General features: G+C 43.1%; 1 protein-coding gene across 3 annotated transcripts in view; it reads left to right on the top strand.

Moving 5' to 3' along the window:
* Positions 1 to 21,887, top strand: part of lrig1 (leucine-rich repeats and immunoglobulin-like domains 1) — a 34,910-nt gene extending 13,023 nt beyond the window's left edge. For 2 of the 3 annotated variants that reach the window (XM_027155844.2, XM_027155843.2), the window contains exons 4-19: positions 1,187 to 1,261; positions 4,832 to 4,969; positions 5,617 to 5,760; positions 7,245 to 7,388; positions 7,857 to 8,000; positions 8,113 to 8,256; positions 10,327 to 10,407; positions 14,330 to 14,401; positions 14,801 to 14,872; positions 15,012 to 15,175; positions 15,530 to 15,853; positions 16,621 to 16,902; positions 17,897 to 18,331; positions 18,418 to 18,549; positions 18,638 to 18,877; positions 20,092 to 21,887. In XM_027155844.2, the coding sequence (XP_027011645.2) occupies positions 1,187 to 1,261; positions 4,832 to 4,969; positions 5,617 to 5,760; positions 7,245 to 7,388; positions 7,857 to 8,000; positions 8,113 to 8,256; positions 10,327 to 10,407; positions 14,330 to 14,401; positions 14,801 to 14,872; positions 15,012 to 15,175; positions 15,530 to 15,853; positions 16,621 to 16,902; positions 17,897 to 18,331; positions 18,418 to 18,549; positions 18,638 to 18,877; positions 20,092 to 20,264 (2,764 nt within the window). In that variant the 3' untranslated portion in view covers positions 20,265 to 21,887. The remainder of the gene's footprint in view (positions 1 to 1,186; positions 1,262 to 4,831; positions 4,970 to 5,616; positions 5,761 to 7,244; positions 7,389 to 7,856; positions 8,001 to 8,112; positions 8,257 to 10,326; positions 10,408 to 14,329; positions 14,402 to 14,800; positions 14,873 to 15,011; positions 15,176 to 15,529; positions 15,854 to 16,620; positions 16,903 to 17,896; positions 18,332 to 18,417; positions 18,550 to 18,637; positions 18,878 to 20,091) is intronic. The other variant, XM_027155845.2, reaches the window with a different exon arrangement.
* Positions 21,888 to 25,179: the final 3,292 nt, after the last annotated feature.

The raw sequence follows: 25,179 nt of genomic DNA, 5'->3' as shown, positions 1-25,179 counted from the left end.
GAAATCTGAAATCTTCCAGCTGTCTCTTCGGAGCTACGGGACGTAACGTCTCGACCGAGATTTGTCTGAAATCCGACTATAAACGTCAGAATCTATAAGAGTTCTCACAACCGATCTAAGATGAAGGTCAAAGCTCGACATCTAGGCATTTTACAGGCCAAAAGAAAAGGAAATAAAATCTTATGTCTATAGAAGCATATTTTCTAAGCCATTGGGCAACTAAATCAAAGATCGGAATAAATTCATGTAATTTATTGACATTGTTTTATTTATTTATTTTAAATAAATAAACAAACAAACAAATAAATAAAAAAAAATCCTAATAGCAAAAAAAAAACATTACTGTAGAAAATAAAATAAAACCACAACTGGGAACGTTTTAAAAAGTCCCTTCAACTCTATTCTTACTGATCTATGTTATAAATATGATGAATTCATAGATTTCTGATCATTATTAATACAAAATTATTAATGTTACAGTAAAAAAATATGTATATTGAATTATGTAATTGCCAAAATTTTTTTTTTGCAAAAGCACAGTTAGCCTTCTTCCTCATACACTACGGTCGGCTCGTGTTGCCGCGATTGGCAGACACATCGTATGCCGTCTCTCAGCTCTGAATCATTTTAATGCAATTCCATCACAATAAATAATTTTTTCTCCAACTGGTTTAACGTTTGGTGTTCGGAAGCTCTAAGGAACTGCAATAATGAGTTTAATCGCATGTGTCACTTACAGTGCAGTAGTTAATGATTTCATAGCCCAACTGTCAGTCAGCTTTATTGGGCACTTAAGGCTTTTTGTCGGAGGCTATTGTTCTCAAAGCGGGGGGAATTGGGAGTGAAGAGGAGGTTTGCTATAATAAGGACTTTCCATCATCACCCGACACCACTCGCTAACCTGCCCTGTAAATATTTTATGCAGAGAGGGGCTACAGCTGGCCACCAGCCAGAGTGCTTCACTCTTTCTCGCTCGCTTCCTCACATGTTTCTCTCGATCACATCCTTGCCGGTTACTACACTGGGAATCATCCTGCCTCCTGTTTATAACCAATTATCCACTGAGCTCCCTAATAACTAGACGTAGCACTACACATTGATTCCTGCTCTCTGTGTACCTCTGATAAAAGACCCTGGCCTTCGTTTCGACGTGTAATTAAACCGTCTTCTTGTGTTTGACCCTCAGGAGACTGGACCACAATGAGCTGACATCAATCCCCGAGTTTGGCAGCGCCCCGCCAGCCATCGTCACTCTCCATCTGTAAGCCAACACCTCCGAGCTGTGTTCTCGCACACCCATGCTCAAGCTTCCAGCTACTCTTAAAGATCTGTCCTTTGTAGAAAAGTTACACAGCATACAGGATATCGATGAGGTCCAGCTTGATAAACGCTGAAAAAGCATGCTGTGGGCTCTGGAGATAAAATCTACTGGTGTTAGATTCAAGTTACGCGATTAAATCACCAAAATAAATATAATAATAATATATTATGTAACGGTTATGGAAGGAGTCTCCAGTATCAGTGCCATTGTAACAGTTTTAACAAAACCAAGAGAGATCAGTGAGAGAACTCACAAACATTACATGTAATAATAAGAAGATAATAAAAACTGATCAAATCAGATCTGTAATCTGCAAGTCGCTGTGGTTTGAAACCGGGAAACAATGAAATAATCATCTTCCGGTTGGTAACAGTGACTCTGCATCACCGCACCACTCTGTTATTGATTATTTTCTTATAACAGCATGTTCTGGTGTGTTTTATTACATACATTAATCTAAAGAGTCGTTCTAATGTCACATTTGCTCGACCTGATTTGATCCATTAGGCCAATCTATAAACAGCGGTGTATAGAGGGTGTGTGTGTGTGTGTGTGTGTGTGTGTGTGTGTGTGTGTGTGTGTGTGTGTGTGTGTGTAGCACAACAGTTCTTGTCCTTGTGTATCTCTCACCCCATACGCTGTGTGTGTGTGTGTGTGTGTGTGTGTGTAGCACAACAGTTCTTGTCCTTGTGTGTCTCTCACCCCATACGCTCTGTGTGTGTGTGTGTGTGTGTGTAGCACAACAGTTCTTGTCCTTGTGTATCTCTCACCCCATACGCTGTGTGTGTGAGTGTGAGTGTGTGTGTGAGTGTGTGTAGCACCACAGATCATGTCCTTGTGTATCTCTCACTCCACTCTGTGTGTGTGTGTGTGTGCGTGTGAGTGTGTGCTTGTGTGTGTGCGCACACCAATCGCCCCTGTATCACATTCCCTCTCTCTGTAATATATCTCCACTGCCAATGTGTCATCCATTTGAGCAGTCAAGTGATCCCTGTCCTGATTGCTCTCGGCTGAACAGTCATGGTGTTACCTTATTGATTTACATTTATTCATCATTCTCTTTCAAAAAAAAAAAAAAATACAACGTAATTTAAAAAAAAAAAAGAGAGATCCCAAACCTACTCGCTTCGATTTGCTGACAGTGCGGCTGGGCTCGAGCGTCTGAAATGCAGTCATTTGACATTGGGTTATGTTACAGTTTGCGTGAGTTTGCAGCGTTCACGTCCAGGACGCGAGTCCCGGAGCTGCTTTTTTCGGCCTGGGTCGAGGCCTGTTGCCGTGTCGTGCTCTTCCATGCTGGGTAAAAGTCTATCTTTACTGAGCAGCACAGCTGAAAAGCAGGAGAAGGGTGACAGCTGGAGCTGTCAGTCAAACAGCTTACTGTAAAACGAATGGGAGGCGGGGATGGGAAGTAGAAGGGGTCAGTGTGATGTCATCACACACACACACACACACACACACACACACACACACACACACACACACACACACACACACACACACACACACACACAAAGAGGCGGATGGAAAGAGATCAGAAGTAAGATGGTGAGCTAGGGATTTCCTGCAGTACAGGGATTTGACTTTACAGCCTTTTGTGCATTTTGTTCTTTTTTTTGGTGAGAGTTTGATGAAGCAAGCCACGCCCTCTCGCTTACATCCAGGGGTTTTGTTTGTGTTTTTGATCTCGGGTGCGGGTCAGCAGCTGTTGAACCTGCTGTTCGGTGCAGCCTGAGAGCTCCAGGAGCAACAGGACCGCCCCCGCGCTCACGCTCATCCCTCATCCACCATCACGCCATCCTTCTCTCTCCCTCGCTTTCTGTTTATTCAGGTGCGGTGGTGGAAGGAATGCTCTCTTTTTCTGTCTCCTTCGTTCTCCGTCACTCTTCTTTGACTACTCTGGTTTAAAGCGGTCAGCTCTGGGGTTGCGTGTCTGTTTGCGTATGTGTGCCTTCGTGGGAAAGGACTCAAATAGTCCCAGGATAAATATAGCAATAATAAACTTATTAGAATTAAGCCGTAATAGCCATCAGCTCTTATTAGCAACCAGAGAGTTCAAGCCAGTTAGCATCCTGGAAGACGGATTAGAGCGTCGGAGGATCGCGTTAAAGAATGATCATCCGACCAGCTTGTGTTTGTCATCACAAATGGACTTATTAAGTTATTAGGTTTCAAGGCTCAGGATTGTGTGTGAGAGCCAGTGTTAGCATCTTTAGGCTGATTGCACCTGCAAAATATATTTATATACTCGAGTTTATTGGTTTGACGGCGTTCTGCTCTGGCTTAGATCTGTCCCTGAACCCAAACCCAACAACTCCAGATGTGGACCAAAAAGACTCTGACCTTTCCATGCTTCTCAAACGCGAAGGCGTCGATAAACAAACCGTCGATTCCCAGCACGAATCGATTCTCAGGCTGCGAGAGAAACAAGACGATGCAAATAGCAAACATGCAAATTCCCCTTGAGAGGCGGCTGTTATGGTAGCCGTGCCACTACGCCGTCACTCTGACCAGCTGGGAAAGACCTACAATCAAAAGTCCACACTAAGATTACTACATTTCCAAATGTGGACTTCTTCATGTTTTCCATTGAACATGATGTTTTCCACATCTAAATTTAGCCTTAACCAATCACAGATGTTTTCATTCTCTGCCCTTAAGACCTCTGACCAATCAGAGTGTTATTCTGACCAGATCTTATTAACTGTAGTAATCTCTACAGTACATCGCTGTCTGAAATCATTATTGACATGATGCCAGAATGACCTTGTTTTTTTGAACAGCGTGTAAAAACAGAATAAGAGAGTAATCTTAAACACAAACTAGGCCTCAGGTGCTCTGTGGATGAGCTCAGTTTATGACATCACAAAAAAACAACTCGCAGGCTTTAACCCGATCACGCTTTAATACGCAAACAAATAGAGATCCATGTACGTGTTTCCAGCTGCACGGCAAACACGAGAAGCTAATCCAGCTAGCTAGCACGGCTAATACAAGTAGTAAGTTAATAATATTAATACATTTTTTTTTCTAAAACCACCGCAGTAGCTCCTGGTTTGCAGACCAAAAAGGTTCCTCTGTGACGTGAGACATTCCTGATTCACAGCAAAGGTTCCTCTTGTGGAAATCTGTTAAAAGTTATTCGCTTCCTGAACAGGTTCCTGTCACGGAAAACTAACTAGTTTCTGAAAAGCTAGCTAGCAATCAAGTTGAATATGTAAATTGCTAAGGATACGGACCGTGAATATTCATGAATATTTAACGAGCATGAAGATATAATTAGCGGTTTCTTGAGATAAATATTTTTTACATGCGACAGATATCGGGACACGTTTCCCATGGTCTTGTACTGCCCATAAAATCTCTCCTCACCGAGCCATTTTTTCCCCACCTGCACATTATATTGTAGTTTCATGGGACATATCACTTACCAATGTATTAATTATGACTAATAAAACGTGTCAAATATATTAATAGTGGCTCTTATCTCTCTCTCTGTCTCTCCCCCAGGCACCATAATAAGATTAGCGGCGTGCAGGGCAGCCGTCTCCGAAACCTCACCCACTTGGAGACTCTGGACCTGAGTAATAATGACATCATCGATGTGAGAGAACACTGCTTCCCTCGTGGCCTCCGTGTCCGAGATCTGTGAGTCAATCATCCTGTATTTCTCTCTCCTTCTCTCTCTCTCTCCATCATTCTTTTCTCCTCAATATGTGCTTGTCAATTTTCTTACACTATTTTTTCTTTTTCCGGACACCACAAAGCCAGAACGCTCATCGAGTCGTCCAGTGATAGAGTTCAATCAAAAGTGGCCGGATTTGTCAGAATCCTTTTCCCAAATTCGCTGAAACTTTTCCAAACTTAAACTATATATATTTATATATACACACATATATAAAAGCAGGCAAAAAGACAAAAGCGGTATTGTTAGAACTCTGCATGTAGATCGAGATGCGTCATTGTTGTATATTGTTGGATTATTTATGGGAATAAAAAAAAGGTAACTGTATAAAATAAAATAAAATAAAATAAAACAGCAAACGGGCAACTATAAACCTGGGAAAATTTTCTACTAACATTTCTCCGAGGCTCATTCCGGTCTAAACGTCTTGGCACGCAGTAAACAGGCGGAAATTCCTCTGGCGTCCCGTCCAGGGTGTATTCCCACCCGATATTCCCGGGATAGTCTCTGAATCCACCCTGTTCCTGAATAGGATACAGAATGGACTGAAGATTAGACTGTAATGTGTGGAATTGTGTTTTTTTTTTTTTTTTTTTTTTTTTTACCTCAGGTCGCTCAGCAGTAATAAAATTGTACACCTGGAGTTTGGTGCGTTCAGGAACCTGAACGACACTCTGCAGGTCCTGAGGCTCAGCAGGAACCGGCTCACCCAGCTGCCTGTCAAAGGCCTCGAGCTTCCCAGACTAACACAGCTGTGAGTGTACACACACACACACACACACACACACACACACACACACACACCACCTTTAGACAGAACAAGACCCGAACTCACCTGCATACATCCATCAGCTACACCTTTGATCCGCACGTTACACGTGCTCGACGTGTCTATTTTGTGAATATTTCTGAGGTTATAATTACACAGGGTGGAGAGACGCCGCTATATGTAGATGAAAAAGTAGGTGTGGCGTACAGACAAAATTAGTCTCGGAACAACTTAATTATAGAGCATCAATTCCGTTGCTAATAATTATATCGGTGTCTGCAGGTGTGTGTGTGTGCGTGTGTGTGTCTGCAATCATGACAATCTGTTGCCGCAGGACACCGGCTCATTTCATCCAGTCAGTGCAGCTCAATACCGAAAGCTTCACCTTAGTAGCTCCTGTTCGGGAGATCTGCGTCCTAGAGGATCTAAAAATGTTCCTGAAACCGTGACACAGGAACCAAAACAGTTCTTACGTTCCTGTAAATGTGCTAGAAAGGTTTCTTAAAAACTTCCTGAGTTTCCCTGAATGTTCCTACAGTGAAAATGCAACCTCGGTTTCTGCTTTGGGAGAAACACGTCTGCTGTTCCTGGGAACAAAACAAACAAAAAAAGGAAGAGAAAAAAAAAAGTTTCCTGGGAAAGTTCATGTTTCTAGAAGGTTCCTGAGCATTTGTAAAAGTTTCCAAAAAGGTTCCTGGGGAGATTATGAGTTTTTGGGAAAGTTCTGAATTGCATACAGAGTCTGAAAATGGTGCAGGACCCCTGGATATCCTGGCCTTCTGTTTTTAATCCTCACACCTGGACAGAAAGTGTGCTGATCATCTAAAGAGGGCCCTCACCACCATTACACACACACTCTCTCTCTCTCACTCTCTCTCTCACTCTCTCTCTCTCTCTCTCTCTCTGTCTGTAGGTATGCTTTGTTCTTAGGGTTTGGGTGTTACTGTATTTCCCGTCTGCTTGTAGTAACAGAGTGGAGAACACAAAGCCACCAGCGGGTTGTTTGTATCTCGCTTTGCTCTTAGGCACTGCAGCCACTGTAGCCCTTGCACCTGGGCCTGGTTCCTTAAAGCCACAGGCTGTGTGTGTGTGTGTGTGTGTGTGTGTGTGTGTGTGTGTGTGTGTGTGTGTGTGTGAGTGACTGATTAGTTGGTTCTCTATCGGCTCCATTTCCTTTTGTCATGTACTTAATATTCACGCAGCTAATCTACATCTATACCCAAAAAACTGCTGAATTCTGATTGGTCGAGATTTACGACTTGCGCAGACTAGTAATCGACCGATGACAAATGTGTATAATTTTTATATGAGGAGATTAATTGAACTTTTATAAACAGAGTTTCCAGTGTCTGTGATTTTTGGAGTTTCAGACATGGTGGTTTCTCTGTAACACGACAGTTGCTTATATAAAGAGTTTATACTCATTAAGAAACCTCTGTGATTAAATGATCCATGTGGCTTCCCTACAGGGACCTGAGCAGGAACCGGCTGCGCTTGATCGAAGGCCTGACCTTTCAGGGTCTCTCCATCCTGGAGGTTTTGAAACTCCAGAGGAACAACATCAGCAAGCTCACAGACGGGGCGTTCTTCGGTCTGGCACGCATGAGAACCCTGTGAGTCCACTATGTTCCTTAATGTATGCGATCTACTTAAAGGGCTGCGCTGAAAGGCATATAATCATTATACACTCATAAACATCTCAGAGTCTACAGTCGACATGACAGGTTATAAAGCAGATCTGTGTAAGGAAGTTTGGTATATTTGTATATCTTGGACGTTCTGTAGTTAATTAGGGTAATTTGATGTCCGCTATTTAATTGTAACGAGACTAAATTGGACGAAAGCCAAATCACGGTCTTGGCTTCGTAGTTTGAATCATCATTAAATCTGGGACAGATTACTAAAGTTCAAACTCCCCGCCTTCAAGACGTTCACAAGCCAAGTGCAATTTGACAAAATTTCCCTTAATGGTGAATCATATTTAGAGCCATCCGTCTTCATTTCTGGGCTCTGACAGGTAAATTGCAGCCGGGTTAGTCGTTTAGCTGTAATAACCCAGCTCTGGCGTTTTGCTCCTGCAGCCATTTGGAGTATAACAGTCTGAAAGAGGTGAACAGTGGCTCTCTGTATGGCCTCCAGTCACTGCTACACCTCCATCTGTCCAACAACTCGATCTCGAGCTTCAACCCTGAGGGATGGCGCTTCTGCGAGAGGCTACGAGAGCTGTGAGAATTTCTAACCCATCATCTCTGTGCCTTGATATATACACATACATACAATGATATCAGGAAAATATCATTCATACATTTTCAATAATGAGGATTTATGTTCTTGTAGGCATCTGGACCATAACAACTTGACAAAGCTGGCCGAGGGCAGTTTTGTGAAGTTAGCCAACTTGCAGACTCTTCAGCTGAGCCACAACTCCATCAACTATATAGCAGAGGGAGCTTTCAAAGGTCTCAGCTCCTTACGCTTACTGTAAGTGCAACACATTTTACAATCATTTACGACACCACACACGTATCTAGTGTTTTTAGAAGTATTTTTTGGAGCCATGTCTATTGAAAATCCTCAGCATTTAGGGTTGGGAAAATTGTTTGGGGTGGGGTGGGGGGAGAATCCCAAAACCACACGAGCCACCAACATGCATCCAACGGGTCGAGACAATCAGACGTCTCCACTCTATGGTGGGCTTGGCCTTGGTGGACACAAAGTACTTGTTTGGATTTTGAGTTAGCCTTCAAGTTAACACACCTACGTGAACAACAGTCAAAAAAATACAGCTCTACAGCAACGCTTCTGATGCCGTGTAGCCATTAAAACAAGTGTAGGTTAGGCTTTAGTCTAGGCCTGATTTGCAGCCTCAGTAAAACACTTTTGTTTTCTTTTCGTAAGCTACTAAATCTAGAATGACAGCCGCGGTTTGAAAAGCCGTTATTTTGCATAGACGTTTGGGGAAAAGTTGGCGTTTAAGTTTTCAGTCTTTTTGTGAGAGCTCTTTTTTTCCACTGTTCTTTCGTCTTTGTTGGCTTGTTGGTTCCCACCGGGCTTCCTGGGTGCGTTGGCTCCCTGTGCCAGGCATCTCAGGAGAGCCAGGCACTTTATTTCTTTTTTTTATTTATTTCTTTAAAGAAAAGTTGTTAAAAAACATTAGAGCACACACACACACACACACACACACACACACACACACACACACACACACACACACACACACACACATATACACACATATACTGTCGCTTACTAATTCATTTGTTCATGTTAATGCTTTCTTTCTTTCTCACCTAAAGAATTAAACCTTTGCATGAAGGCTTTCTCTCAGTAGGGTGCCAGACCTTGGCCTTAGCCCTCCTTTTACTTCTGATGGCTGAACCATGGGGGGAAGGGGCTCCTCGTGTGGGAATGAGAGGATCCCTGTTTGACCCCCACCCCTTCTTTCTTCTCGTCCTTTTCTTCTGTCCGTTCTTCCCGTCCGTCTTGCTCCGTTGCTCTCTCATCCCGTGGTTTGTCCTCCTGTTTGATGTGCTAATCTTTCTACCTCTGTGTGTCTCCGCTGAGAGTTTTCTCTGGGGTTATATGTGCTTTGCTACTTCGCTCGCTCAGCCATCCTGCTTGTGCACTCGTTCCCCCCTCTCTCTCTTTCTTTCTCTCTTTTTATCTCTGTATTGTCTGACAAGACAGTTCTAATCTAATCATGGCTTTAGTGTGTCCCGCTGAAAGGGAGCAGGGCAAGCTTTAATTGGTACGCACCGGGCGAGAGAGAAATGGGCAAAGGGGGGGACCGGAGGCCCTGGACACCTCCATTAACGACCCACCGCTCATTTAGGACTAGCCAGCCAGAAAGAAAAGGGAACTGGCAGCCAAGACAGAGAGAGAGAGAGAGAAAGAGAAAGTAAGCCAAGGTGGTGTGAAAGGGAGAGCTGTCAAAATTGCAATAGAAGTTTGGGGGAGTGGGATTGAATGAGGGTCTTTGAGTAGTGCACATACACAAAAGCACGTCTCAAAGGGAATATTTTTTCTCCTGCATTTGTTTTACGTTTGTTTAAATGCTTACAGATGAAGTTTGAATGAAAAGAAAGGGCTGTGAGTTCTGATAGCAAGCAATGGCTAGAGCAGTGTCACAATCAGACATGTAGAGAACACGGAGCCCGTCGTCGGTGCTTGCCTCTACTCCGCTCTGTCTGACATGAACCTGACGATGGCTTCATGGTGCTGAAAGATTCTGAGGCCTGGCTGTTTGTGTGTGTCAGTATCATTCAGTTGTCATGCATTATGCATGCGTTAGCCTGCACACGGCTGGCTTTTTTGTAGCCTCATGCTTCACAAAGGAAAGAATGCATTTGGCTGGCAGAGAGAGAGAAGAAGGAGTGAGAGAGCTCTTCAGACCAGGTGTGTGTCTGGGACTATGTGTACAACCTGTGACTCTCAACCAGATGCCTGCCAAGAGTATTGGGACAGGGCCAAGACTACTTTACTCCATCTCACTTCACGTTCTCTCTCTCTCTCTCTCTCTCTCTCTCTCTCTCTCTCTCTCTCTCTCTATAGGGATCTTGACCACAATGACATTTCTGGAACAATCGAGGACACCAGTGGTGCCTTTGCAGGCCTAAAGAAACTCCGGAAGCTGTGAGTCATTTTCTTTCACCCTCTCCTCTCAGTTCTGACTCTCCCTTAGTCCCTCCATCCCTAATCTCTCCCAATTACTTAAACGTGTGCTGGTGAGCCTCAAGCCAACTCCAAAAATCAGAATTACTGTTTATTTCATTCAAGAATGAACAATAAAACACCCCATGCAACATATATTGTGTGTATATATATATGTTGGGAGAGTTATATCTGACAGACACTAGTAAATAGAAATCTAAAGAAAACTTTGTTCCTTTCTCCGGTACTTAATGCACTAGAAAACTGCAACTGTGTATTTTCTGTTGAACACCAGTTCACTGCCAAAGGGTGCTGTTTATCATGGATAGAAACAGGACATAATGGTATTTGGGTAAAGTTGTCTCATCCAAATGATGCTGGATGGCCAATGGATGATCGTACGAGATAACAATATTACGTACAAGCAGTTTTTACCGGAACGTCTCCAGTTCATTTGGCACAAAGTTAAGACAGATTCTTGTTTTGAATGTGCAGCCTAATCATTTCCTACACTTCTGGGAGATCTTCAGTTACTGGATCACAAGAGAGGGCATATGATGGGCACCTAAAGATTAGAAGCACTAATTGACATTTAAATAAGGGCTTTTTTAATGCTGATCATCTCTGAGAGTGATCGAGGGATGTATGGGCCTTTATCCTCCCTCCAAGTTACTGCACCTTTGGCACCAAAGACATTGGCCAATTGAATATCCAAGCACATTTTCTTTCTTCACTGATTGTCACATGCTATACAGATGCTGCAGTCACAAGGCCAGAACTTATACCTCAAGATCTGTCGAATAAAATATTTTGGCCAATCCTTTTCCCCTTTTGTTTCCCCTTTTGTATGTATGTTTGTGCATATGTGTGTGTGTGTGTGCATGTGTGTGTGTGTGTGTTTGATACTGTGAGCTCTTCATGCGTTGGATGAAAATGTTTGGATAGTAAGAGTGGAATCAGAAGGACACTATTGGAGGGACTTCTGAGAAGGCTTTTTGTGGTGATTTGAGCAAGCTACCTCGGTCCCCTTGTCAGTCACTGCAGTTGTGTCAGTTAATCCTGAGGGTGTGAAATGAAAGGGTGAAGGGGCGATCTGGCCTCCTCAAGCACCATGTTCGCTCGCTGTCCTGCTTCTTTTATCCCAGTGATGCACAGCCCTGGCAAAACCCACTCCAGCCACTAGGCTCCTGCCAGAGAAGCCATTGTGCGGCCTGGGAACGAAAGAGAATGACAGAACCTAACATCAAAGGGCCTTCGGTCTGCTTTGTGTCTGCGGACATTCCCATAGAGCGATGCGGATGAGAGACGGGTGTGTAGTTTTATCAACCGTGTGGATTCTTTGCCGTTGCTTTGTTCCTGTTGTTCTTACTTGCACATTGATGTGACTGTGAAAATACCCATCACCCCTTTCATTTCTTTCACTCTTCCATCGAGTTAATTCATCTCCCCTTGGACAGATTACGTTTTTAATCCCTTTTCTTACGGATGGATCGCCTGAGGTTTAGATACGGCTTACCTCCGCTTTTATAAAACGCTAACGAACAAGCAAAGATGTGAAAGTAACCAAGAATATATGAAAACCTAATAGCATAGTTATCTCCATAGTGTCATAGAGCTCTGTTTTGTAGGTTTTTACACCGTAGTAACGCAGTAGGTCATTATTTTATAATAATAACAAGGTATTGGTATTATTGTAAGCCATAGAAGACTGGAGGTTGGAAGTAGAGGGCTGCATTGGGATTGGGCTCCCGCGGGACCCAACGCAAATCTCGCGTGAGCGGGCGGTTTCACCTTTGCCCCGGGCGGGAGTGGGCGGTCAGAAAATTTTGCGTGCGATCCGCGGGACCCGGTGGGGTTTGGCGTGTAGCCTAATAATAAGAATGGAGTCAACACATGATGTTGAGAAGATGATTAGTATTAGCATTAGAATTAATTTATCTTATTTAAATGCAATCATGTTTAATTCTGTTTTTCTGGACATTAGCCTGAACTAATAATTAGTCTGATCATTTGTATACAATCAAAATTTTCACAAGCTCTGAAGAAAAAATCTGTGGGAGTGGACACAAACATTGCGGGTGTGGGCGGGAGTGGAACACGCAGCTTGTGGGCGCGGGCGGTCCTGGTCAAAAATTCAGCGGTAGCGGGCGGGTGTGGGTTTATAAAAACAGTCCCGCGCAGGGCTCTAGTTGGAAGCAGGCTGGAGGTTCAGGGCAAACCCACAGCAGAGCTAACACCATAGCAAAGCAAAGCTAAAGCTCAGTATGAAAGTTTAGAACAGGACTGCAGCCAATCTAAGCTCAGTGTAGAGGTTCAGGATTAAGTCAAGGAAAAGTAAAGCTCAGTGTAGAGGTTCAGGATTAAGTCAGGGAAAAGTAAAGCTCAGTGTAGAGGTTCAGGATTAAGTCAGGGAAAAGTAAAGCTCAGTGTAGAGGTTCAGGATTAAGTCAGGGAAAAGTAAAGCTCAGTGTAGAGGTTCAGGATTAAGTCGGGGAAAAGTAAAGCTCAGTGTAGAGGTTCAGGATTAAGTCAGGGAATCGGAAAGCTCAGGTTCAGGGCAAGGCAAGGGAAACATACCCAAGGGAAACAAAAATTCCTGAAATTATTGGGGGAAAAAGTGTTATAATACTTGCAACAAACCCCCAGTATTTCTCCTTTAATCTTTATGCACTTCTCCCAGCACTTCTCCCATTCCAGGAACAAAAGGAAGTCACAAGAAGCGAGTTCTGTCTTATATTGTGGATGTGGAACAATATCCACAGGGTTTCTGGTTATAATCTCCTTGGTTGTTCATAGAATGTGTGTCACATTGTCATAGGATTGTCACAGAGTTAAAGCTAGGTATGTTGGCTCTGGATAAGGTTACAGGACAATCAAAAGAGATGAGAGAAGGTGATGTCTCAGTCTGTGGGTAGCTGACTTATCCTGTCTCTCTATCAAGTTCAGGGATCACACACTCTCTCTGCTGACAGACATTACAGGGTGCCTTAGTCTCAGTCCGAAGGCGCGACCAAGTAAGGATTGTGCTGTTTGCCTAGCCAGAATTCAAACAATAGCATCTAACCTGCCAATACCACAAATGTATACAAGTGAGCCAAGAATGTGAAAGCATGACCACCAGTCAGCCTCAAACTACTTAGCACTTCCTCACTGATTCTTGTGGGAACTGTTCTACCACACATTCAATCAAGAATCGATCTAAACGAGAACCAATGCGACTTGGAGGTTTAGTTCTACTCAACCAAGTTGGGGTTGATGCAACTAGAGAGAAGACAGACAGCAACCACAATAATGACACGTATTTACAATTCAACAAAAAGAAACGTTCGCCAGATTATCGGTTAACTAGATTACAGCAACCGACGGAAAGGCTCGCTGACCACGGCTATTAAATTTCGTTAACCATAAGATGACAAAAATCTGCACCACGGACAAGTGATTCTTGATTTCGACCATTTGCTAAAGAAGGGAGCAAGCAATGAGCAAGTAACAACAAATTCCTGGGGCTCCTAAAAGGTCGCGTATGAGCGAGATTAGCCTCCTAGAAGATCCGTGAGCATCGTGTTGAGCATTTGATTGCCAGTCCGTGACAAGGCTGCTTGTTAATCTATAAGCCTATCGTTCTTTTACGGAAGCCTCTTTTCCCCGAGTCCTGTCATGTCATCACCGCTGCATTCTAATAAAGATAAAAGTGAGCTTTGAAGGAGCAGTGTGAGAACCCCGATCTTTCATCCTCTTCCTAATCTGTACACAGTACACAGAATGTTCAATACCACAAAGTCTTTTCAGATTAAACCTCACTAACTGTGATTTATCTCTCTCCCCCTTCTCACTTTGTTTCTTTCTGAATATTTTCCCTCATTTTCTCCTCGTCCCATCGTCATCCCATCTCTTGGACACACAGGACACTGTTTGGAAACAGGATAAAGTCGGTGGCCAAGAAAGCCTTCTCAGGCCTGGAGGCCCTTGAGCACCTGTGAGTATCCCAGAATGCATTGCAGCCACTGGTGCACTCTGCCAAAAACAGATGCTTGAGAGGGCTGCTAGCAATTTAATGGTATCTTTGTAAAAAGAGAAGATTGAGACCATTTTTTTTTTCATAGCCAGCTGCTCAGAGTATTGCTCCAGCCAGCTTCAGCCTTTTCTCCCTTTGGGAGACAAACATTTTGTCAAAGAAATGGAATTTAGTGTTTGAGAAGCAGCTTGAGGGTACAGATTTAGTAAGATACACTGGTCTCATTTTGCCTAGACTAAAGTAAACGTTTCTACAAGTACAAGCTGAGATACATATGTATACGAGACAGAGAGAACGTGTGTGTGTATACTGTGTTTACGTTGGGGACACTCCAAAATCATCTCTGTCACGTCTGAACAGAAACCTGGGCGGAAACGCCATCCTCTTCATTCTACCAGACGCCTTCAACAATATGAAGAACCTCCGCAGCCTGTGAGTCCCAGACATATTCACACTACAAGGGCAATCCAACATATGCTTTTGATTCATTATGATTATATTTTATTTGACTTTTTAAATAGAGGCAAAATTGTGTGTTAATTCGCTGTTAAAAATCTCTCCGTGTCCTCAGCGAGATCTTCAGCGATAGCTTCCTGTGCGATTGCCAGCTGCACTGGTTTCCTGAGTGGGTTGTGGCACGAGAGCTACAGTCTGGCATCCATGCCATGTGCGCACACCCTGAGAGCCTGAAGGGCACCAGCATCTTCCAGGCTCCTGCACAGAGCTTTGTTTGTGGTAGGAATCATTACATGTTCTGTTATAGTACATAGCCTTGTCTTGATAGACATAATTACTCGGATTAGGGGTGTTAGGCTTGGGTTTGGGAAATATAGGACTGATTGTTTGGAATATAGGCTGTATTTACAAGAAGGGGTGAGTCTCATGCTTGTACCAAGAAATGAAAAAGTTTAGTCAGAAGTCATTACCTGAGAACACATATTTACTTCAAATGGACACGAGTGTCTTTTTTTTTTGAACATTCAGAAATCCTTGTACGACAAACTACAAACACAACTTGTGTAAGTCTGTATAGCAAATCATTTTTGTGCTCATTTTAACTGTGCATTTGTGCGAATTTTCCGTCCATAGACGATCTGCCCAAACCCCAGATCACGGTTCACCCCTCAGCCACTGCTGGCGTGTTAGGCAAAGACGTGCGTTTGACGTGCATGGCGGTAAGCAGCAGCAGCTCGCCCATGACCTTCACATGGCGGAAAGACCAGGAGCCACTTCCTCATGCCCACGTGGAGAACTCTGCCCACTCCACCTCCAAAGACGGCCCAGGAATCATGGAGTACACGACCGTCCTCCATCTACGCAACGTCAAGTTCGAGGACGAGGGCCGTTACCAGTGCGTCATCTCCAATCACTTCGGCTCCACCTACTCCAACAAAGCACGTCTCAGCATCAGCGGTAGGTTTTATTTTAAAGCTTTAAATACTGAGCTACCACAACTCTTAAAAGTCCTTATCTTCAGTACAACCCAGATATGACCGTTTACATTCTACCAGCTATACACATAATAATAAATAAATACTCATGTAATCATTTAAATCTCAAATACGAGAAGCATGAACTCAATCAAGAAAAAGCTTTGGGGTTAGTGAACAGTTCTTTTGCTCCTGATCTTGTGGCCAACAAAAGCACGATTTAATTTTTAAAATTTTTTTGCCATAGGTTGTCTGTGAGCTACCACTATATATATATATATATATATATATATATATATATACACACACACACACACACACACACATTTTAATGAGCAGTGTATTACCACATGTTGCCGGTTCCGATCATTTGTGCTGATAGAACTTGGATTCATAACTTATTTGCTAAATGAAGGAGCGGGCCGAGCCGAGACTGGGTTTAAGGACAGAAATGAGATTAGTGGCCCTCCTTTCTCCCTCCCATTTCCTGACTGACCTGTTCAAGCACATTTGGAACAAACCGATTTAGCGCCCGTTGCCGTGCAGACGGTGACTCGGTTACGTAGCCAGTCCAACAGATGCAAATCGATTTGATTGTATTTGGATATTTTACTCTATGTACTGATTTACTGCAAACTTTCAAGTATTTCCTAAATCTAACTGAAATTATTGGTGCGTTGTGCAAGAATAAACTTATCCATGGTTAATTCACTGCTCCTTCCTCTACCCCCCCTGCACACATACACACAGTGCTGCCTTCATTTGTGAAGACCCCACGTGACCTCACCATCCGGGCTGGTGCAAAGGCCCGTCTGGAGTGCGCAGCCAAAGGTTATCCACCTCCACAGGTTGCTTGGCAGAAAGACGGTGGCACGGATTTCCCGGCAGCCCGTGAGCGGCGCATGGAGGTGATGCCCGACGACGACGTGTTCTTCATAATGCACGTGAAGCCTGAAGACATGGGGGTGTACAGCTGCACAGCCAGAAACACCGCAGGCATGATCTCTGCCAATGTCACGATCACCGTGCTGGGTAAGAGTTGGGTTTAAACACAGTTCTATTGGTTTTAGTCCTTTGTGGGGATTATACACTGAGAGAAAGTCTTGTTGGGTTTATAAGTTCTGCTGGATTTAGTTTAGAAAGCGAGATAAAGACCAGTTAGATGTAGTTTACACAGTCAAAGTAGGGTTTCTAAAGCAGCTGAGATTTGGCAAACCCTAGATCCACTCCACTGTATAAAAAAAAGAATGTTTTCAGTTTTGCTCTGGCTGGTGCAGCTGTGGCCTTGTTTTTAAGTGGGGTCAGAGGTGAAAGGGCAGAGAAGAGGTCACAGAGAGGCTGAGGGGCAAGACAGAGATCTTAAGCAGTGGGATATGAGAATTTTTCTCAGGCTTGAGTTCAGCTGCTGAATAGAGCTGCAGGGACAGCCTCAGATTCCACAGTAACAGAGCGGATGTCGGACACAAACTAATCGCCACCTTACATAAGTAACTGCAGAAAGCACAGGCTACATTCAGGCATGAAGCTAATCAGGTACAACAAACTTAATCATAAGGCACTGGATGGTTTTGCTCTAAATCTAAACTGTAAATGTAGATTTATTAGCAGGTGATATGGCAGGGCAGAATAGTGGGGTTTCCATCTACATGTTTTAGCATGATATGAACTTCGCTATAGTTTGTAGGCTTCAAACTGCCTACATCTTTACAACCCAGAAAATATACCAGTAATCCGTGATCTTTTGGTGACTGCTTTTAGTTCACGAGTTTGTTTAGGAAACAGTTTACACCCTTCACCAAGGAACTTCAGAATTTTGTTCATTGGCCGAACATAAGTCATAACTAGTTTGTTGTATGTTTTAAGCTGTATAACAATTTGGATCTAGTGTGTGGTATTTTTCTGTACATGACCCTTTAAATGGTAAAAAGAAAGAAAGTCACAACTCTTCTTAATTTGGTTCTAATTTGTCTGTAGTTTTTGACCGGCCGAATGACAATCTCAATCTTTTCTCCATGTGATCCCTTAGAAATGCCTCACCTCCTGCAGGGGATGGAGGACCGCAGTGTGGTGCTTGGCGAGGCGGTGGCTCTGCAATGTAAAGCCATGGGTAGCCCTCCTCCCCGAATCACCTGGCTGCATGGGGGCGAGCCGCTGCACCCCAGTGAGCGCCATCATTTCACCCACGCCAACCAGCTTCTGGTGATCAGCAGCTCGATGCTGGAGGATGCTGGACGCTATACTTGTGTCATGTCCAACCCTCTAGGCACCGAACGTGCCCAGTGTAGCTTGACTGTGAACCAGCGTCCTGGTGGCAATTGCCACATGAATGGCAGCTCTGGGGCGGTCACTGTAGGCATTGTCGTGATCGCCGTGGTTACAAGTGTCGTTGCGACCTCTTTGGTGTGGGTGTGCATCATCTACCAGACAAGGAAGAAGAGCGAAGAGTGCAGCGTCAACACGGGTAGGCGGCAGAACACTGCTTCTGTTTAGTTACTTTGTCCTTTCAGGTGTGAAAATGCTAATGTTTTCCATGATGGTTTCCTCCAGATGAGACCATTGTTCCCCCCGATGTCCCAAGCTACCTGTCCTCACAGGGCACACTGTCTGAGAGGCAGGACATATGTATAAGAGTGGAGTCCGGCGGAGGATCCCAGCCGAGTGGCCACACTCACAACAATGGTAAGCATTTCTAACTACACAATAAAAATTTTAACTGCTATTTCGTCATCGGAATCTAAACTCCTCTTTTCCGTCCTTGACCTATCAGGAGGTTTTGATGTTCCAGTCTTGTGTACCGATTGCATGGAAAACGGTAACAGTTACTCCAGGCCACCAGACTACTTTTGCCATGGCATTACACCTCCTTCAGGCATGGAGTACCAGCAGATGCAGCCTCCGTCGACCTTCAGCAGCCTTAAGACGGGCGAGGGGCACTGTAACGGCATGCCGAACGGAGTCAGGAAAGAAGCGACGCCTACGTTGCACAAGAAAAACTGCGATAGAAAAGGTGAGAGCGAGAAAACGAGCAACGGCGTTTCATTGCCCAATATCCGCATGTCATCCTTTTACTAAGTTTGATTCATTGTGTTCCGCCCACGGCTCATAAATCAAGAGAAACGCTCACCGTCCATCATCGCTTGATGAAGGAACCCTCTGTCCTGTCATCAGATGGGTGGAATGATTTAGTTTGGCTTGGTTTTATTAACACAGAGTGTGCACAGCACATTCCATGGCCTCAGGGCCGAACAAGGGAACAGACTAGAGTTTAAAAGGGAGAGTCAGAATCAGCTTGTTGAAATGTAAACTCTAGAGGTTCTGGTATAGCTGGCTATATTTTAATAGGCACAGTGTTTTATACCGCACCAGTTTCCCAGATTGGAGACACCAAAGTTTGATTAACAGAAAATACTAAAACATATTCAATACAAGCAACAAGAGCAATCTGAGAGCTGTGTAATGGGTGTGGCATTATACCTAAATACCTAAAATGAATCCTTCGGCTAGCGGAGCAGAACCAAGCACAACCAGAATTGTTCAATTCTACAATATTTTGAAATGATCATAAATTATGCTTACTGTAGGTTAGGTGTCATGGCCCAAGTACGATTTCGAGGCAGGTAACCAACAGGGTTGCACAAGTCAGTGCCCAGATCAAAGCAGGAGGGTTGAGTCAGGAAGGGCATATCCATTGAGGACGTGATGATCCAGCGGTTAAGGCACTGGGATCTTGATCAGAAGGTCGGGGTTCGAGTCCACAAGCTGCTTGAGACATCAACGTTGGGTCCTTGGGCAAGGTCCTTAACCTCACCTGCTCCAGGGGCGCCGTCCCTATGGCTTGACCCTGCGCTCTGACCCCATAACCTGGGATATGCGAAAACCCGAGGGGACAGTGGTGGCTCAACTGGTTAAGGCTCTGGTTTGTTGATCGGAGTTCAAGGCCCAGCACAGCCAAGCTGCCACTGCTGGGCCCTTGAGCAAGGCCCTCAACCCTCTCTGCTCCAGGGGTGCTGAATCATAGTTGCCCATGCACTCTGACCCCAATCTTCTCAGTTGGGGTATGTGAAGAAAAGAACTCCACTGTATGTATATGTGGCGATAATAAAGGCTTTCATGCCCTATTCTATTCTATATATCTATCTATTGTAGTGCCTCCTAATGGGGTCAGTGATGAAAAGCTATAAAAAGCTCAACTGAACTGCTGTGTTTTAATTTCTGTCCCAGGATCCGTGTCCAGTAGGACAGGAACATCGTCTCCAAGCGAGAGCCACCATCGGCCGGTAAAACCGACCTCCATTCCCTCAACCTGCACGGACGCTGAGCTCACACAGACTCTGTTACCCAACGGCCACACACACTTGAGTGAGACCGCCCCCCTCAGGCGGGCTAGTGACTAGCACCTAGCGCAATACCAAGTGAAGACTTTTGTATTGCTATTTTTCGTATCCTGTTTGCACTGTGAACTGCTACCTCACACCGTGGGGCGCACATGGAGCTCGTCCCGCGTCTGATCGCGGCGTCAAGGCGCCCGGGTTTGAAGGCAAAGCTTGAACGAGGGGCCGTTCGTGTCCTAGTCTGAGCGTTACACCTGTATATAGTGTTTAAATTCTCCTCAGGGAGGCTTCGTTGACCGCAAAAAAAAAAGATGATAATAATAAGTGACTTGCATTTGAAGCATGTTAATGTAGGGAATATTGTATAATACAAGAGAGTGCTCTAATGTTGGACTTTAAATTGTACATAAGAGTTTTCATATATATCTATATTATTATTATATAACTTTTACAGAAGAGTATTTGAATCTATTCTGTGCATGGTCCGATCAGAGTGATGCTATTTTTTCCTCCCTTTTTATAAAGCTCCCAGCCCTGGTGCCTTACAGCATGAACAAAGAATTTGCAAGTCGTTCGCTTCTCTTGGAGTGAAACCTTTGGTTTTTTTTTTTTTTTTTTTTTTTTTTTTTGTGAAATAGGAATTGAAACTAAGATAAATACCATCATCTCCAGCTACGACCTTATGACGGTTCATATTTGCTGGTGTTGAATAAGAGAAACGCTCGGTTTGGTACAGTAAGCTCGGGAAGGGGTGAAGAAATGCAAATCAGCACTTTGGTTGAAATAACATAAGATTTATCACTGTTTAAGATTTTAAATACGTATAGGAAGGTTGATATTTTCACACTTTTTCACTTTATACTCTGCAGCCTAATTCACAATTCTGCAGCTGAAACCTACTAACCGTGGAGGCTAAAACCTGTAATTCTCATCATTTGCACAGCTTAAAATACGGGGGGAAAAATAAAAGATTCAGCTTTTCCATTTGCTAAAGGTACCAAATAGTAGTTGTTAGCCAGAGGTAAAATTAAAATCTGAAATGTGCACTAACAACAAAACATTGTAAGAAATTTCTTAGCGCATAACAAAAGGGATAAAGATAAACTACTTACACGAGGAAAAGGCATCGTTATCTGTGTTAGCTGGTGTTCAGGAGCTTTTTCAATGTCTACACACAGGGAATGGCCAGTATCTTCAGTAAACACCATTAGATAATGCTACGTCAACGTTACTGAACGCCTCATTAGCTAATGCTAACTCTAGCCTCTTTAAACCAAATAATAGGTACTAAGCAAATAACTCAAATCTGTGAGGCTTTTTAAGCCAACCCATTTTTTTTTTTTTTTTTTTTACTTTTTACAGAAACCAAACTGAGAGAATATTTTTTGTTTACTGTAGAAAATATCTAGCGATGTTACAGCAATTCTGTCACTCTGTTACCCAACTAACTGGCTAGACTTTTAGCTAACCAGCTAACTCAAAATGAAGAAAAAAAAAAGAGCTTTGCTTCACGTAAAAGGGTTTACCCGCTAATTTCCGTAGCTCGCGCGTCGTAGCAGAGACTTGCTCACTTTCCTTTCATATTAATTTATTGAAAAGAAACTCAAATAGCTGTACATTTGCAACGCTGATATTGTGACGTGTGGCAAGTTGACATGTCTATTAAAATCACATTCTGCTCTTTGACTTTTGTTGCCTGAATTGTTGTCTGAAACGTCGGCACTCCCGTCAATCAAATTCATTTGTCAATCAATCAAAGTTCAGGAGACAGAATGTTGAAATAAACTGATAAACAGACTCAACCAGTAAACAACCGATATCCTTCCTGACGAATTCTTATCATGTCATTCTTTGTTTTAATTAAATACAACCATATAAAAATGTTTGATACCTAAACAAAGACACGTAGATCAAGTTTAAGATCAGTCTTAGACACAGTTGCACAAACTACCAGGAAAGGCCAACGGAAACTCATAAGTCATACAGGAGATATCCCCCTGACTACAAGGACAAGCCATGGTTCATAATCCACAACTGCTCAGCTTGAGGCTCGAGCTCATTTCTGCAAAGTCGCTAAGCTCTTTCGTGAGCAAACATCAAGCGCGATCTTAGTTCCGTTGAAAAGCGAACATTTGCTCTCTATCAGGATTTAACATTAGTCAATGTTTAAACTGAGCTAATGTGCATGTAGATATAGTTCCCTAATGTTCTGTTTGCCTGAAAGAGCTATGATCAAACAAGTAATGTTACTAAAGTCTGCCACGGCTGTTGATCATCCGGGTCAGCAAATGTTTGCATTATTATCAGTTTTTCCTATTTATTTTGCATGCTTGAGGTGTTTTTAAAATGAACACACTTACCATGGCTTGACAATTTTCACATAAAGGGTTATACAGTTCCTGCACTGCCCATTTATAGCATGTAGCTATTAGATCATAATAATAATAATATACATTTATGGCATTTAGCAGACACCCTTATCCAGGGTAACTTACAACTGAGCAACTGAGGGTTAATGGGGCCCAGCAGTAGCAGCTTGGTGGACCTGGGGTTCGAACCCATGACCTTCCGATCAGTAGCCCAACACCTTAACCACTGAGCTACCACATCCCCAATCACATATAGTACTGTGCAAAAGTTTCAGGCAGGTGTGAAAAAATGTTGAAACAAAGAACACTTTAAAAAACGGAAGTGTTAAACCTTTATTTTCATAAATGAACAAAATGCAGTGAATGAACAAAAGAGAAATCTAAATCTAATCAATATTCGGTGTGACCAGCCTTTGCCTTCAAAACAGCAGCAATTCTTCCAGGTACACTCGTACACAGATTTTGAAGGAACTCGCTGGTAGGTCGTTCCAGACATCTTGGAGAACTAACCACAGATCTTCTGTGGATGTTGGCTTTCTCACATCCTTCTGTCTCTTCATGTGATCCCTGACACACTGGATGATGTCGAGATCGGGGCTCTGTGGGGGCCGTGCCATCGCTTCATGCTGGTTTGAAGGCAGAAGGCAGTGACACCAAATATTGATTTGATTTAGATTTTTCTTTTGTTTGCTCACTTTGCATTTTGTAAATTGACAGAAATAAACACTCATTATTTATATTTCTGAAAGCATTCTTTGTTTACAGCATTTTCACACCTGATATTTTTTCACACCTGATTTCACACTTCATATTTACATGACCAGAGTGATTTTGCTATGATTAAGTTCGACTCTGACATTCACACCTGTGGAGTCACCTCTCAGCTTCTCTTCTTGGTTTCCCCTCATGCGTGTTGCCCAATCTCATAAAGCTATCTAATTGCCCTGGAGCTGCAGCATGCTAACCATATTTTTTCACTGATACTCATAAATCATGCCTGGAAATGACTTGTCTAAGTTATGTTCACTGCTAATAAGCAAACAAGCAAGTCTAGACTCAGGATTTTGACTCAACTGTATAGACTGCAGATCATGAACCCGTCCTACCTCTCAAGCTATTCCTAAAATGTGTCCCGTTATCTGCCTTTCACTCAGATCTTTATAGCTTAGTTTAAGGTGTGTTTAAACACCAAACCTTTCTTCAGGCCTGGAAAAGGTTTCAATTCAACCCTGTTACATAAGAACTTTGTTTTTAGTTCGGATCCGAATGTTAAATGTGTGTCTCTTTAGTGCTCTTACTAGTATGTCAGTCATTTTATAAAATGGCCCCAATGCATAGACAAATATCATCAAATTTGGTATCCTCAAGTTTGGTTTGAGAGGTCACTAATTTAACTAAGATTTAAACAATTGCATAATGAAATAAAGCATAAACGTAGCTATGTAACGTTTTGGTTTTACCTTAAAAAACAGGTTCGAATGAACTCTGCTAGAAAACCAAAGACGCTGCTTCTATTCTTACATTAACTGCTTCATCGAATGAGTGCATTTACTTTTAATATCACACTCATTCTGAGTGCAGTTACAGTATCAGTGTTGGCAATGAACACATCTGTAAATATTAAGAAACTGATAGCTAGCTGTTGCATTCATATGGTGTCGGAAGTTTGGAAATGCCAACGTTCAAAGACACCAGACATCTGAGAAAAGTGGGAGACTTACTGTAAAGCTCTGGATGATAAACAAGATTACAAAATGTCCAATGCATGAATGGTGTTCACAGAGAATATCTCATTAAAGGTGGGATGCACGATGTTTGAAAAATGCTTCAGAAAACTGAGTCGGGCTGACAGACAAAACAAACGTGTAGCCAATTAGCAGAAAGGGGGCGTGTCTTGTCAAAATGCAGTGGAGAGAGTGTTCAGTGCGCATGTCTGACATCAGCAGATAGCGATTGCTGCACTGACATGGCGGATACCTGCCGTTACCTCTGACCCGGGTTCTAGGTGTTGAACGTCGTCTTCCGCGTGAAACGGAGCTAAACCTTTCACGGTACAACACACAGTACTACAACAACACATTTGTATTACCATAGTATTACTCATTGTGTTCATTTACTGATAAAAATATCCCCTTGGCCAGCTGCCCCAACAGGTTCCGCCATAATAGTTGCCTGGGTTACGTATGTATGTGTGGAGGGGAGCTATCAAAACAGGGGTGACACCCATTTGGGTTAGGGGAGTGTTTGTTTAGGTGATTTCAAATGTTACAACATTGGCTTTCAAACATCGTGCACCGCACCTTTAACTTTCACAAATTAGTACCTTCTCTTGATTAATCTTTTGCTTTGTGAAAGATTCGCTCGTATTAAACTAAACAGATTTTTACCCACAAACCTTACTCAAATTCCGAACTTTGATTCTGCACCAGTGCATTATATAATGTGTGCTATTTTAGGAGCTTAGCTATTTTTCTATCATGTGTAAAAGCGTAATATTTTGATGATATCCCACAATGCACTGAAAAATGCAAACAGTGTAGCCTACTACATGATGTGAAGTAGGTCATAAGGAGTCATAGCATACATAGAAAAAAAATCACAAACATGAA

Source organism: Tachysurus fulvidraco, chromosome 2 (genome assembly GCF_022655615.1).
Source record: "Tachysurus fulvidraco isolate hzauxx_2018 chromosome 2, HZAU_PFXX_2.0, whole genome shotgun sequence".
In the NCBI taxonomy this organism is placed as follows: domain Eukaryota; kingdom Metazoa; phylum Chordata; class Actinopteri; order Siluriformes; family Bagridae; genus Tachysurus; species Tachysurus fulvidraco.
The sequence above is the reverse complement of the archived record's forward strand: the minus strand, read 5'-3'. Positions and strand labels throughout refer to the sequence as shown.